The sequence below is a fragment of the Capsicum annuum genome, chromosome 9, assembly GCF_002878395.1.
Source record: "Capsicum annuum cultivar UCD-10X-F1 chromosome 9, UCD10Xv1.1, whole genome shotgun sequence".
In the NCBI taxonomy this organism is placed as follows: Eukaryota; Viridiplantae; Streptophyta; class Magnoliopsida; order Solanales; family Solanaceae; genus Capsicum; species Capsicum annuum.
The window spans coordinates 4,652,841-4,666,908 of record NC_061119.1 but is presented as its reverse complement, the minus strand read 5'-3'; the positions used below and the strand labels follow the sequence as shown (position 1 = coordinate 4,666,908).

The following is a 14,068-nucleotide window of genomic DNA, read 5'->3' as shown; positions in this document are numbered from 1 at the left end:
TTGTTGTTTTTTTGATAAAGGGGTTGTTTTTATTTGGGTAATTTGTTATTGTTTTTATTTGGGTAATTTGTTGTTCTATATTGTTTTGGTTGTAGTTTTTTAGGTATAAGTATGGAATTATAGTGTTTGTGGTGCAAGTAAAACCTAAAAACTCACTTTCAAGAATGTTCCTTTTTCTCAAGAATGTTCTTTTTTTTTTCATATTTGTTGTTTGTTTGATGAAGGGGTTGTTTTTATTTGGGTAATTTGTTGTTCGATATTGTTTTGGTTATAGTTTTTTAGTTGTAAGTATGGAATTATAGTGTTTGTGGTGCAAGTAAAACCAGAAAATTCACTTTCAAGATTTTTTTTTCATATTTGTTGTTTGTTTGATAAAGGAATAAATTTTTAGGTTTCATTGTGGAATTATAGTATTTGCGGTGCAAAGAGTGTTAAAGAAAGGGAGAGTGGTAAAAGAGTGATACTTATTGGCTCAATTCTTGTTTTATATAGTGTTGCTTACAATTTTTTAGTAGTAGTATGGAATTATAATGTTTATTGTGCAAAGAGGTATTAAAGCAAGAGAGAGTAGTAAAGGGGTTATCTTTATTTGGATCAAGTCTTGTTCCATATAGTGTGTTTATAGTTTCAAGGAAGTTGGTATCAAATAGTGGTGTTGGTAATGCAATATCTGTTTTTTCATATTTTTTTGTTAATTTGATAAATTCGTCTTTATTTGGCTAATTTGTTGTTTTTATATAGTTTTTCTTACAATTTTTTAGCAGTAAGTATGGACTGATAGTGTTTGTGGTGCAAAGAGTGTCAGAAGAAAGAGAGAGTGGTAAAGGGGTTATCTTTATTGGATTAATTCTTGTTCTATCTAGTGTGCTTATAGTATTGTGGAGTAGTATGATCTGATGGTGTTTGTGGTGCAAGAGCTATTATAGCAAGAGAGAGTGTGATAAATTTTATCTTTATTGGTTAATTTCTTGTTCTATATAGTGTGTTTATTGTGGAGTGGGATCGACATATGATGTTTATGGTGCAAAGAACTATTATAGCAAGAGAGAGTGTGATGAAGGGTTTTCTTTATTGGTCAATTTCTTGTTCTATATAGTGTGCTTATTGTGGAAGGATATTGACATATGATGTTTGTGGTGCAAAGAGCTGTTAAAGCAAGAGAGAGTGGTAAAGGGGTTATTTTTATTCGGCTCAATTCTTGTTCTATATAGTGCATTTATAGTTTTGAGGAGTAGTATGGATTTCTGGTGTTTGTGGTTCAAAGAGCTATTAAAGCAAGAGAGAATGGTAAAGGGGTTATTTTTATCTGGTTTAATTCTTGTTCTATATAGTGTGCTTATGGTTTTGAGGAATAGTATAGTCTTATGGTGTTTGTGGTGCAAAGAGCTATTAAAGAAAGAGAGAGAGAGCGGGGTAAAGGTTATGCGACTCAATTTTTGTTCTATATAGTGTGCTTATAGAAAGAGAAAGAGAGTGTGTGTGATAAAAGGGTTATATTTATTTGACTAAATTCTTATTCTATATAGTGTGCTTGTTGTTTTGAGGAAATGGTGTCAACTTGTGGTATTGGTAGTGCAAAGAGCTATTAAAGTAGGAGAAGTAGAGAGAGCACGATAGAGGGGTTATCATTATTTGGCTAATTTCTCGTTCTATATAGTTTTGCTTATATTTTTTTAGGAGTACAATCAGACCTCTCTATAATGTCACCTTGTTATAACGACATTTCACTATAACAAATTGATTTTCTCCTGAATCGACTTTTCGTGTTATATTTTGTTTGTAAGAGGAATAGGTTTAAGTATCTTGGATCTATGATTCAGGGGAATGGAGAGATTGACGAAGATGTCACTCACTGTATTGAGCAGGTAGAGCTGTCAATACGGGTTCGCCCAGCCTATCCGGGCTTTGAGTTTGACGGGCCAGGCCGGGCTGGTCCATCATTTTGATGGGCCAAAAAACACCAAACCCACACTATTACTCTGTGAGTTGCGGGCCTCACGGGCCAGCCAACTTTTTAAAAAATAATATTTTATAATTTAATTTTAGAATGTTAATAAACATAAGTAGTACCAGACAATATTACATAGTGTTAACACTTGTTAATCAAGTCTCCGACACCCCAAAAGATACTCTGAATAGCAAAATTAAATAACTTTTGACATGATATCCTTCGAACCAGATAAAAATACTAATAATCAATCTAAATAGTTGTCTGTATTTGACTTACGATTGGCTCACGGGTTAGCCCAACCCACATTGCTCAAGCCCCACGGGCCACAGGCTTATCCGGGCCGGGCTAAAAATCCTTGTTCTTAAATGGGCTATAAAAATTGAAGCCCAACTCTATCAAATTACAGGTCGGGTCGGGCCGGCCCAACGGGCCTGACACATATTGTCGGCTCTATGGATAGTGTGGATGAAATGGAGGCTCGCCTCGGGAGTTTTGTGTGATAAGAAGGTGCCTCCCAAGTTTAAAGGCAAATTCTATAGTGGTTCAGTCATGCTGTATAGAGCGGAGTGTTGGCCATTCAAGAACTCTCACATCCAAAAGTTGAAGGTGGCGAAAATGAGGAGGTTGCGTTGGATGTGTGGACTTACTAGGGGAGATGGGGTTAGGAATGAGACCATTCGGAAGAAGGTGTGAGTGGCTTTGGTGGAGGACAAGATGCGAAAAGTGAGGTTGAGATGGGTTGGGCATTTGATGATGATGGGCACAGATGCCCCAGTTCGTAGGTATGACAGATTGACTTTGGATAGTTTCAGGCGGGGTAGAGGTAGGCCGAAGAAATATTGGAGGGAGGTGATTAGACATGACATGGAGCAGTTACAACTTACTGAGGACATGATAGGAAGATGTAGAGGACGCTAATTAGGTTAGAGGGCTGGTGCGTGTGGGTGAGTCATAGCCAGTAAATAAGAGTGCTTTGGTGTAGCCTTGCTAGTAGTCGTAGGGCTTTGCACAGAGGTTGGAGTTTCTAGTTAGGTAGGAGGGTTTGGGTGAGGTGTGTGCTTTCGGTTTGATAGTGTATAGTACTACTTTATGGGTGTCTTATTTCTGTTATTTCATCTTGTTTTATGTTTTATTACGACTTTGTTTACTATCTTTTTGTGCTGAGCCGGGGGTCTATTAGAAATACCTCTTTACTTATTCGGAGGTAGTTGTATGGACTGCGTACATTTTATCCTCCCCAGACCCTACTATGTGGGAATACACTGGCTATGTTGTTATTGTATATTTTGCTTCTCTATACCGACATGCTACCTATAAAACAATGACGTCCATTATAGCAGTACACTTTTTGTAAAATTACCTCTCTATAACAACATACTCAAATATTATGTAATAATATTTTATAAGAAATATATTATGTACAAAATAAAATATCAAAATATTTATGGTAATCATCATTAATGCCATGCACACAATAAATTTCAAGTACGAATATCTAATTTGAAGGAAAAAATTGTATTTAAATGGTGCACATAAGTTATTTCATAACTTCACAGGAAAAAACTACTAATAGTGTCTTTTTAATATTCATAGTCTTTTTAATTTTGCATACTTTTGTTTATAGCAGCTAAATGTGATTCGAACGTCAAATGCTAGTATACATATTTAACACCTCTTTATAGCAACCATAAAATTTTCGGATAAACGTTGCCACTATAGAGAGTTTTGACTGTAGTATCGATTTATGGTGTTTGTGGTGCAAAGAGCTATTAAATCAATAGAAAGAGGGACTATGGTAAAGGGGTTACCTTTATTGGACTCAATTCTTGTTCTATATAGTGTGCGTGTAGTTTTGAGGAGTGGTATAAATTTGTGGTGTTATTGGATCAAAGAGCTATTAAAGCACACTATTTTTTAGTAGTAGTATGGACTTATGGTGTTTGTGGTGCAACGAGCTATTTAAGCAAGAGAGAGTGGTAAGGGGGTTATATTTATTCAGCTCAATTCTTGTTATATAGTTTGCTTGTAGTTTTGAGGAGTAGTATGGACTTATGGTGTTTGTGGTGCAAAAAGCTATTAAAGCAAGAGAGTGGTAAAGTGGTTTTATTCATTTGGCTCGATACTTGTTCTATATAGTTTCTCTTAGTTTTGAGGAAGCGGTATCAATTTGTGGTGTTGGTGGTGCAAAGAGTTATTAAAGCAAGAGAGAGACTGTGATGAAGGGGTTATTTTCATTCGGCTCAATTCTTGTTCTATATAGCGTGCTTTTAGTTTTGAGGAGTGTTATCAACATATGGTGTTGGTGATGGAAAGAGCCATTAAAGCAAGAGAGAGTGTGGTGTAAAATATTACTGACAATAGAAGATGGAGAAGTCTTTAAAGAGAACAATAGAGCTGGGGAACCCCTTGGTCTTTGGCCTAGTGGTTACAACGAACATGTTTTGTTGGGATTAGACGCTATCACGGGTTCGAACATGCCATAGACAAAAGCCTTTTATTTGAGTGAAGAAGGATAGAGGGTTGGGTTCATTTTAGACCGAGCTTCAAACCGTGCACCTTTTGCCCTCGGAAATTTTTCGATCATCCCCCAAAAATAATAATAGAACTAAGAAGGTGATTCACAAAGCCCCAGAAAAGCATTAGACGGCTTGTACTAAAAGTTAGGAAGGCAGGAAAGGACGAAAGAAATGTATAAATTAGCACGATTGAGAGAGAAAAGAAAGGGTTAAAATCTGAACAAAGTTAAGTGTATTAAAGGAGATCCTAATAAGTTTTGAATATAGATGGTCCTAGAGATGTAGATGCTTTTTTAATAAATTACTCAGCATGAATAATGGATTTTGGCGCGTCTGTGATAGATAAAAACTCTAGCTTCACTTGTGAAATTAGCTCCACTAAGATGCACGAATAATACGAGGGCCGAAGAAGTGAAGTTTATTGAGATGGTATTCCTATAGATCAGAGGTGCCATGGAGAGTTCGAAGTAGTACGGATAACCAAGTATTCAAGGATGTATTGAGGAGCAGAAAAAAGAGTAAATAAGTGGGAAGCAGTACATTATTTTCAATAAGTATGAACAAAGAAGATATTCAAAGTTGTACTAACGACTATTTTAGTATAGAATTTTAATGGTCATATAATGAAATTTAAGGATAGAGTAGTAGAGCATAGACTTAGGGACATTATAAGGGTAAAAGAGAACGAGTCTGAATTTATGCGTAGTAGTTCTACTACAAAGGCTTATATTTTGTTAATATATGGAGATTCACGGTTATAAAAAATGAAGATATACAAGAATAAAAAGATTAAACGACGTCACTGAATATTCATTGCCTTAAATTACAGTGCCATAGAAAAATAAATTCGCAAAGTGGTTGAGAAGAGATGTATTCATATAGAGTCTATAAATATCTTAAAATCTTTGTGTGAGAGGTACCCAAGGGTGTGGCCTAGTGGTCAATGAAGTGAGTTGAGAGCCTGGGGTCTCGAATTCAAATCCCAGCAAAGACAAAAAAATACTAGGTGATTCTTCCATCTATTGCGTGGGAGGTGGTAGGTATCCCATGGATTTAGTTGAGGAGCGGGAAAAAGGTAGCCCGGATACCACCTTTTTTTTAAAAAAAAATCTCTGTGTGAGAGTGGTTTCAAGTGGGAGAATAGTGGAAGGAGATTAGTTCTCCATAATTGCGGGTTGCACCAAGGACCTGCGTTGAGCCCATATTTATATTCTATAGTGATAGATGAGCTAATCGATAGTTTTAGGTACGAGTTTTGAAGAGAAAACTCTTTGCAGATGATATTGTGTTAGCTACAAAACTAGCAAGATCTGAATCAAAAGCTGAAAATAACGACACTTTGGGCACCCAAAGGTGTGGCTTAGTGGTCACTGAAATGGATTGAGAACCATGAGGTCTGAGGTTCAAATCTCAGCAGAGACAAAGTAGATATGGTGCTTGTTAGGAGCCTTTGTAGTTTAGTTAGGAACTTGTACGTCTCTTTGGGGATCAATCAAATGCTTCTACTTTTAATTGGTGTTGTTACCTCTAGTTTTAGAAAGCTCCTACTTTGCCGTAAATGACTAATTACTTTGTATTGGCATAAAATAGGTCTGAATAGAATATAACTGATATAAAGGATCCATATAGCCGCCAACAACTTATTTCGGATAAAGACATATGGTATATCAAATTATGATGCTAGAATTGAAGTAGAGTTGAGGTCCATTTGGTCTTGTAATACAACGGAGGTCTTTTTTCACCTTGCAAGTTCCTTTTACTTCTTGGGTGGATAAGTAATTAACCTTCAAACCAGTTCTTGATATTTATCATGATAAAATTAAGGTTGTTCTCGATGTGATTATGATAAAGTTAGGGGCTGTTGACTTTACACAGCTCGCTTATTTTTACAGTTTAGAGTGAAAGATTGTGGGGATAGTCTATATCAAGAAAGATATCGAGCCAATCTGTTATTGATTTGAGGGGTTGAGTAAGGTTGTTTTGCTTGCTCTCTTTAGCCCTTTCTCCATGCCGGTTGAGATGTCCCGAACACTGTCAATTTTTCCATTTGACATGTTCCAAAATGGAAATATCGGTGAATATAGGTTGTGTATTTAGGTTTCCACACCTTCTTAGTGGATATAATACAAAAAATTAGTTTTGCAGACATCAATAGAAGGTTAGTGCACACTGTAACGCCTGCTGGAAGAATATAGTGTTGCTATAGTAAGTATCACTGGGTTGTTAAGCGACAGTGAGGCCTTCAGTGATTTTTTTCATTAGTGCATGATTTTATTGCTGAAATAAGTGTCATTAGTATGTTGAGGGCTTAAAATCGTTATTAGAATTATTGAGTTGCAGAAGTTTAGAAGGTGCTTTAGATGCATGTGGTTCCAAGTTGATGCCAGATAAAAAGGATTGAGTAAGTAGAGTTTGGTTCATTGTAGCAGGTTGTCTGTGTTTTATTTTCATTCTTCCAGTTTAAAAACTTAACACATACACATCTCTCTATTTTGTGCTCCGTTCTTCTCAAGTTACCATTTCTCGAGCTAACTGGCATCTGTCGTCATCTGAACAACAAAGGAGCAGTGCGATAAGTTGAACTCCTGATCCTCCTCAATATTTTTTTGGTAGCTGAATTTTTAATTACTTGGGGAAATATGTTTACAATTCAAACCCGAACCCAAATACGAGGGAAAAAAAGAAGCCCCTGCTAATGCTACCTATCTCAAAGACAAGATGACCCTGGTCCCATAAGTTATCTACTCAATTTTCCTCTATAGTCTTCAAGAGTAGGAACTCAAATCTTGAAGTAGTCCAGCAACCTTTGGTTGACTCTATCCTCTTATATGCACCTCCTGTGTAATCCTTATCAATAGTTTTTCTTCTGTTTCTCATTACGAACAAAATGTTTGTTGATTACAAAAATGGATCAAGGATTCACGTTAAGGGAAGTGAAAACTACAAATTTTGAGGACATTTGACAATTGCATCAAACCCGGGAAATGGTCTTAGAGTTTGCACTAACTCGAAGAAAGGAAGATGACACTCACCCGAACTTGGTCAGAGGTTTAAATCTTTGAAACTTCTTAAGTACTGCTTTGTCCAAGACGACCGAATTAGAGCCATGAGACGCATCTCTGTAGAACAGTTCCATATTCATTCACTATAGAAAAGCCTCAGTAAATGATGACTGTAGAATGCTTAGCTTGTTGGAACTTATCTGTTTGATCTTTCATGTTTTTCTTAGTAATAGGGTAGGTCCGTAAGACAAAGAAAAGATGACGGAGGTTTATGTTCTTTTTGCAAAATTTGGTGCAAAGAGGGTTGTTTGGTGGGAGTCTGAGTGAACTGAAGGGGTAGTAACGGTAATATGAGGCTTCGTTCTCTCTTTTCTTTCCCCTTTCTTCGGATAGGCATGAGGCTCCCTTCTGCATTCCAAGTTCACATTTGGAGTTGATAGATCATATTTGAAGAGAACTCGGGTCACTGTTATCTTTTCCCTATGCTTATCTGTTTATAATTATATACTAACAATTTTAAAGGTTTATCTCTCGAGATATGAAATACAAGGAAAGAGCGATAATTGATTAAAGCATAGTCCATGCATTCCCTTCTTTTTTTTTTTTTTTTTTTTGATCATTTCGCTTAAACATCATTGAAATCTTCTGTGCATTCCTAATGTGTGTGATATCATTAGAACTATGCTTCATGAGTTGTGGATGCAAGTATAGCTTCGAAAATTGTAGTTTGGCGTAGGTGCAGTCCACTATTGCTAATTGCCATTTAGTCTGCGCCCCGCCCCAACGAGTGATTACAGTTTGGCATGTTAGAAACCGGCTTACTGAATATGTTGTGTTATGTGCAGCTGGCATGACAAAGCCATGCTTTTTGAGCAGTATCACTGGAAGAAAGCTCTCAAGAAAAATAAGGACTACGACTTCAAGGTACGCATGGTTCTTAAGTTTCTTATGTTATCGCTTTTGGTCCAATGCTTTTTGTCTCTCATTTGAGTTTCATGAATCATTGCAGTGGAACCAGTACATGGATAAAGCAACACGAGACTCGTACTACTTCAATTGGCCCGTCTACTTTCCATAAGTTTCTCCGATGTATCAGTATCTGAAATTTCTGTTGATACTATGAATTCAAACATGTTTTAGCCTCAGAAATGTTTGCTGATATTTTCAAGTGTTGCATGATTGCTTCCCTTAGTTTTCTGGAACTAGTATTAAAAACAAATCATTGGAAATTATACATGACACAAATTATTCATGGCTTTCAAATGAGCACCGATCCTCTATTAAGTGTAAATAAATCCAAGAAAATAATAAATGTATTTTAATGCAAAAGTTATTACAACATTAAAATGAAAATTTCAATTAAGATTCATAATTCTTAGAATAGGATAATATGATTGACTATAAAAGAGTTTTGAATAACAACATGGCAAATAACTTTTGCTTTGAAAGGATAATTAAAAAGACATTTTATGGCAGAAAGCACATTATTTTTCATGTACTAACTTTTTACTTGTTAGCAGCTTTGTCATAGAAATTGCTTATTTTACAACCATATTTTTCAACTAAAATAGCTTACATGTTTTAGCTATCTGAATTGAATTATATAGGGCGCTTTTAAGCTAAAATATGTTTTATGTACTTTTTAGTACTTAAAGCGCTTATTTTTAAATCAAAACAACAAAACTATGTCATACGTTATAAGCACATCCCAACAGACTCTTAATCTCCACCCAATTTAAGATAAGAAACAATTTCGATGTGATCATATCTTATCATATACAACCTTAGTTGAAGCTCTTCTTTTGAAGCCAATGTATCTAATAAAATTAATGCAAGTGCATTTCATCCATCCGAAATCATCCTCCTTTTACTTTTGAAGTTTCAAATACATGGCACACACGTGTGCCTACGTGGGTGATGTGCCACATATGTGCCAGATAGGCACTAAGGTTGTCAAAAATATGATTTTAATTAGTACTTGGGGTAATAGGACCAACTTAAAGTTTGGGTGCGTCTCAGCCTTTTCGTGTATAGTTCAAGGTGGAAATAGAGCATTATCTCTGTAGAATTTACATTAATTAACATAGACTTATATCAACTAACACAATGACAAAGTAAATTACACTAACTAACAAAATGACCAAGAAAAAAGCTATTGAAGATTACTTGAGCTTTCTGTACTGAAGGTAATCCAAGCTATATTTTTTGCTGAGCTACACTTTAATGCTGAGCAAGACTCTGCTAATACAAGTCCTGCTAGGGCTGTCAAAAGGTGCCTTCCATCACCAACTTGTTCATTTGTTACTAACTTATACCTATAACTTAGACTTTGACAATTAGCATCATTTAACTTGCTCTGATGTGAACTACTACTTCCTGCATTAGAAAAAAGGACACATAAAAGTTAAAATTTACTAAAAAATAGTATACACTCTTATGATAGTAGAAGATAAAAGACCACTGAAATCAACTTATACACATATGCACACAAAAATATCCATAACTAATAGAATGAAGAAAATATAGTAAGCCAATGGACTCATGATAAGTCACACGACAGAATATTAGCACTGTTTATTCATGGTGGAATTTTCTTTTTAAATATATATATAGTAGATGTCGAACCTCCTTCTACTAGTTCATGTATAAAGTTACTCAAATTTTAAACTCATTTAGTGATAATAGTGGCTCTCCCAATTACGGTCACTTGCAAACATGTGTAGGCATCCTGAATTCAACCTTTCACAAATGCCACAGCAAATATAAAAATATTCACAGGCATCAAATGTAGAATATACAACATACAATGAAAAGTGAGAAAACTATAGATCATTATTTAAGCAATATGGACATGCATCACACTTATCTCATTCTTACGTTTCTCATACAGACTGCATACAATAAATGTGTCATAGCTTTGCCATCCTCCACTTGTTTTGAAAATGAAAACAGAAGGCAATGCCTCTTTTGGATTACCACAAATTATTCAAACGTCTCTTCCTTTCAGTTGCACATTAGCAAGATACACTGAACCAAGTGGTAGTAGAAGCTCATATACTTTTTTTTTTTTTTTAAAAAAAGAACATTAATAAAGAGAAATTACCACTTTTATCTGAAAAAATAAAAAGGCAAACAATTTGTACCAGCAAGGTGGGCAAGAACTATTAAACATGTCCATTACCAAGAAATAATAGTGACTACATCAAGTGTCCATCACATTCCGAACGAAAGAAAAAACATAAAGTTCAAATCTCCAAGAGAATTACCCTGATCTCAGGTATCAACAATAATGTTTCCTTCATGACGCACACATAATTACCTATTAATCCTATTGCTTTGCATCTTCTAATTTTCTAATATCTTCTGCACTAATTTTTTTTTTTTTTTTGTTACTACAGAGTTTAAATTTGACTATTCTCAAATCATATCCAACAGAATATATTGAAAATTGTAGCCTTGGTGAGGTCTAGATCGAAACTTCCATATATATTACCTTTGTTGGCAAAATTAAATGCTAGAGGTATTATCAAGTGAGAAAATATTTCAAACATGTGATTAGTTTTACGCCAGACTTGTGATTTGTAACTGAAATTTAGGTTAATCATTTAACGTTGTCACATTCTCAGATGATCAAACAAAGTACAAATAAATTCAAATTAAAAGTTTAAGTACATAAAACTGCACAATATAAATTAAACAACCCATAAATCTTAGATGAAGAACATATATAATTTTATGCAATCATGTCATATTTGATTGGTCGCCTACTCGAAAAATCCTTGAAACACACTACACTGTTGCAAAAAGAGATAAATTAGAAGACGAATAATAAAAAAAAAAAAATTTATCCACGAAGAAGGGCTTTGAAAATATGGATAAATATAACACAACTGAAAAGTGATTATACAACAACTGAGATCACAGATCGAAAATTGTGAACTTACCCAACCTTGTGATGCCAATTTTTCGCAGATGTATTAAATTTTGATGATACCGAAAAAGAAACCTCGATTTCCGTACTCAAAATATTATGTAAATTAATATAAACTCATCGATAACCGCCAAGTGAAGCAAGAGAGTATTTGCAAGCCTGTGAAAAATATGTTCTGAAAAGGGTTATTTGTGTTATCCCAATAAGTTGCATATGAAGGTTGAATAAAGAGCTAAGATAAAATCTTTATAGAAGTCAAACAATCATCATTATTCTCACCCATTCTATCACAAAAGAAGTGCATATAAATCTCACAGGTGAATTAGAGAAATCAATTAAAAAAATAAATAGTTAACGCAAACAGAAATTACTCACCTTTATAAATTGTAACATGATTTTTCTCACTTGCTAATTTCTTCAAACGAATGAGAATCCGTGATATTTTAATATTAAAATGTCTGTAGCAGTTAACCTATTGTTTACTAATTACAATTGATCTGTGGTGGATGTCTTTTGAAAGGTGCAGTTTCTATTATAATGCAAAAGTTATTCAGAAAAGATATAGAAATTTGAAAGGTCAATTAGAGAAAATCAATACAAAACCACCCATTTAGAGGGATAGTGCTACAAATTATTAGCTCAACAGAGAGATATGGTGTCTTCATCATTTTTTAAAACTGATATTTTTTTTTGTTGAGAAGGTGAAACTGACTTGATAACTTCCCCATTTTTAAAGTTTAAAATAGAATAATAATAATTATCTATTAATAAATAAGTGAGAGAAAACTCTTAAAAGAATCTCCACATTCTCCCAAGAATAATGTACAAATTAATTTAAAAATTACAACTACTAACTAAACCTAACTAATTTCTTGTATTAACATGCCAAGTGGCTTTTTATAAGGATGATACTTTGCTTATTGCGGGGGCTTTATCCTCTCTTATTAATAATAAATAGATTTGCTGGTCTTACTATTTGAAGTTGAGATAGCCTTACTTGTAGTGGATCTGTTATATAGGCTCATACTGTTGTGTCCTTGAGTTATATTGGGAGGTAGAGAGCCTCCATTCAAAGAAAAATATATCAAAATAGATCGAAAAAGAAATCACAGCAAAATGGGATAATTGAAGTACAAGAGACGGTCGAGAGTAACATAACACAGGAAATACCACTGCACTCGTGTGAAAGGATAAGCATGACGATGCTCTACTACCTATTAAATTTCTATCCTAAATCGTGTCCTCTGCGGCCTACTATCTAAAGTTGTGTCCTCTTTGGGCTCATACAACGTCATGTCCTGTTTAATCACTTCTACCCAACTCTATTCATAATCAACCTCTCACATCTCTGCATCGGGACATCTGTCATCTCCTTTTCACATGCTCGAACCATCTCATGCTTGCATCTTGCTTTTGTCCTCCATCGAAGCTACTTTCGCCTTGTTTCGGATATCCTTATTTTTAATCCGATTGTATACCAACACATTCACGGCAACATCCTCGTCAACTTTTATCTTCTGAATGGAGAGTTCTTGACTGGCCATCACTTCGTTCATACCACAAGTGTTGGAGGAGGAAAATTGTAATGGAAAAGAAAATATGTTAATATTAGGTATTTGGTATTTGCTATAGCAGTTACAAGTGTATCAAAATATCACTAAAGGATGTGGTGCAGTGAATGGAGTTGCTCCTTCCTTAATCAGAGGTCTCGGGTTCGAGCCCTGGGTATGGAAAAATCCTTGGTAGAGAGCGCTACCCCCGAATGGAGTTCTACCCGGCGTTAATCCGGATTAATGGGCTATAGTGCGGGTATCGGACGCCAGATTGAAAACGAAAACAAAAAAAGTGTATCAAAACAAATGACACAATTCTTGGTCTTGGACAAGTGGATATTGTAATGGATCAACTAGTATTGGAAGCAAATGACGTTTCTAAGATGGTTCAATATTTATTATGGTCCAATCTACAAATAGTTGTCACCTGCAATTCTTCATTTAATTGAATTACTTGTAAAACTCACACAACAATTATAGCAAGTCTTCTTAACTATCATGTGAGTATTGTCAAAATCAATATGCACTCTTTAATCATTTTCTAGAGATATTTTTGTTACAATTGATTTAATTTTGCTTGAATTCACATTAAGTTTACTAGTTCATTGTTCTTTTGTAATAGGCATCCTCAATAGTGTATCAATTAAAAAGGCAAGGCAACACAATGCCCTACTAGGGTGGTTACATTTAGTATGTCCCCCCAACACGGATCCACCCACTAACATGCTCTATGGCATCTAGAGTGGGTAGAGCAGGTCGAGTCTGTATCATCGTGGAATAACAGCTGTGTTCATCCACAAACATGCTATATGGTATCTAGAGTGGACAGAGCAGGTCATGTCTGTATCACCGCAGAATAACTTCCACGTCTACCCACTAACATGCTGTATGGTATCTAGAGTGGGTAGAGCAGGTCGAGTCTGTTATCACCGTAGAATAACAGCTTCGTTCATTCACTAACATTCTATATGGTATCTAGAGTGGATAGAGCAGGTCATGTCTGTATCATCGCGGAATAACATCCACGTCTACCCACCAACATGTTGTATGATATCTAGAGTGGGTAAAGCAGGTCGAGTCTATATCACCGTGGAATAACAGCTGCGTTCATCCAC

General features: G+C 35.2%; 1 protein-coding gene and 1 long non-coding RNA gene across 2 annotated transcripts in view; one reads left to right on the top strand and one right to left on the bottom strand.

Moving 5' to 3' along the window:
• Window positions 1-8,732, top strand: part of LOC107843122 — a 12,487-nt gene extending 3,755 nt beyond the window's left edge. Inside the window, exons 2-3 of the mRNA XM_016687301.2 lie at window positions 8,315-8,393; window positions 8,479-8,732. Of these exons, the coding sequence (XP_016542787.1) occupies window positions 8,315-8,393; window positions 8,479-8,547 (148 nt within the window). The 3' untranslated portion in view covers window positions 8,548-8,732. The remainder of the gene's footprint in view (window positions 1-8,314; window positions 8,394-8,478) is intronic.
• A 791-nt stretch (window positions 8,733-9,523) lies between these two features.
• LOC107842246 lies at window positions 9,524-13,393 on the bottom strand. The gene is made up of 3 exons (XR_001665676.2): window positions 11,776-13,393; window positions 11,414-11,559; window positions 9,524-9,845 (listed from the first exon to the last, which is right to left on the bottom strand). It is a non-coding gene; the product is annotated as an uncharacterized LOC107842246 (long non-coding RNA).
• Window positions 13,394-14,068: the final 675 nt, after the last annotated feature.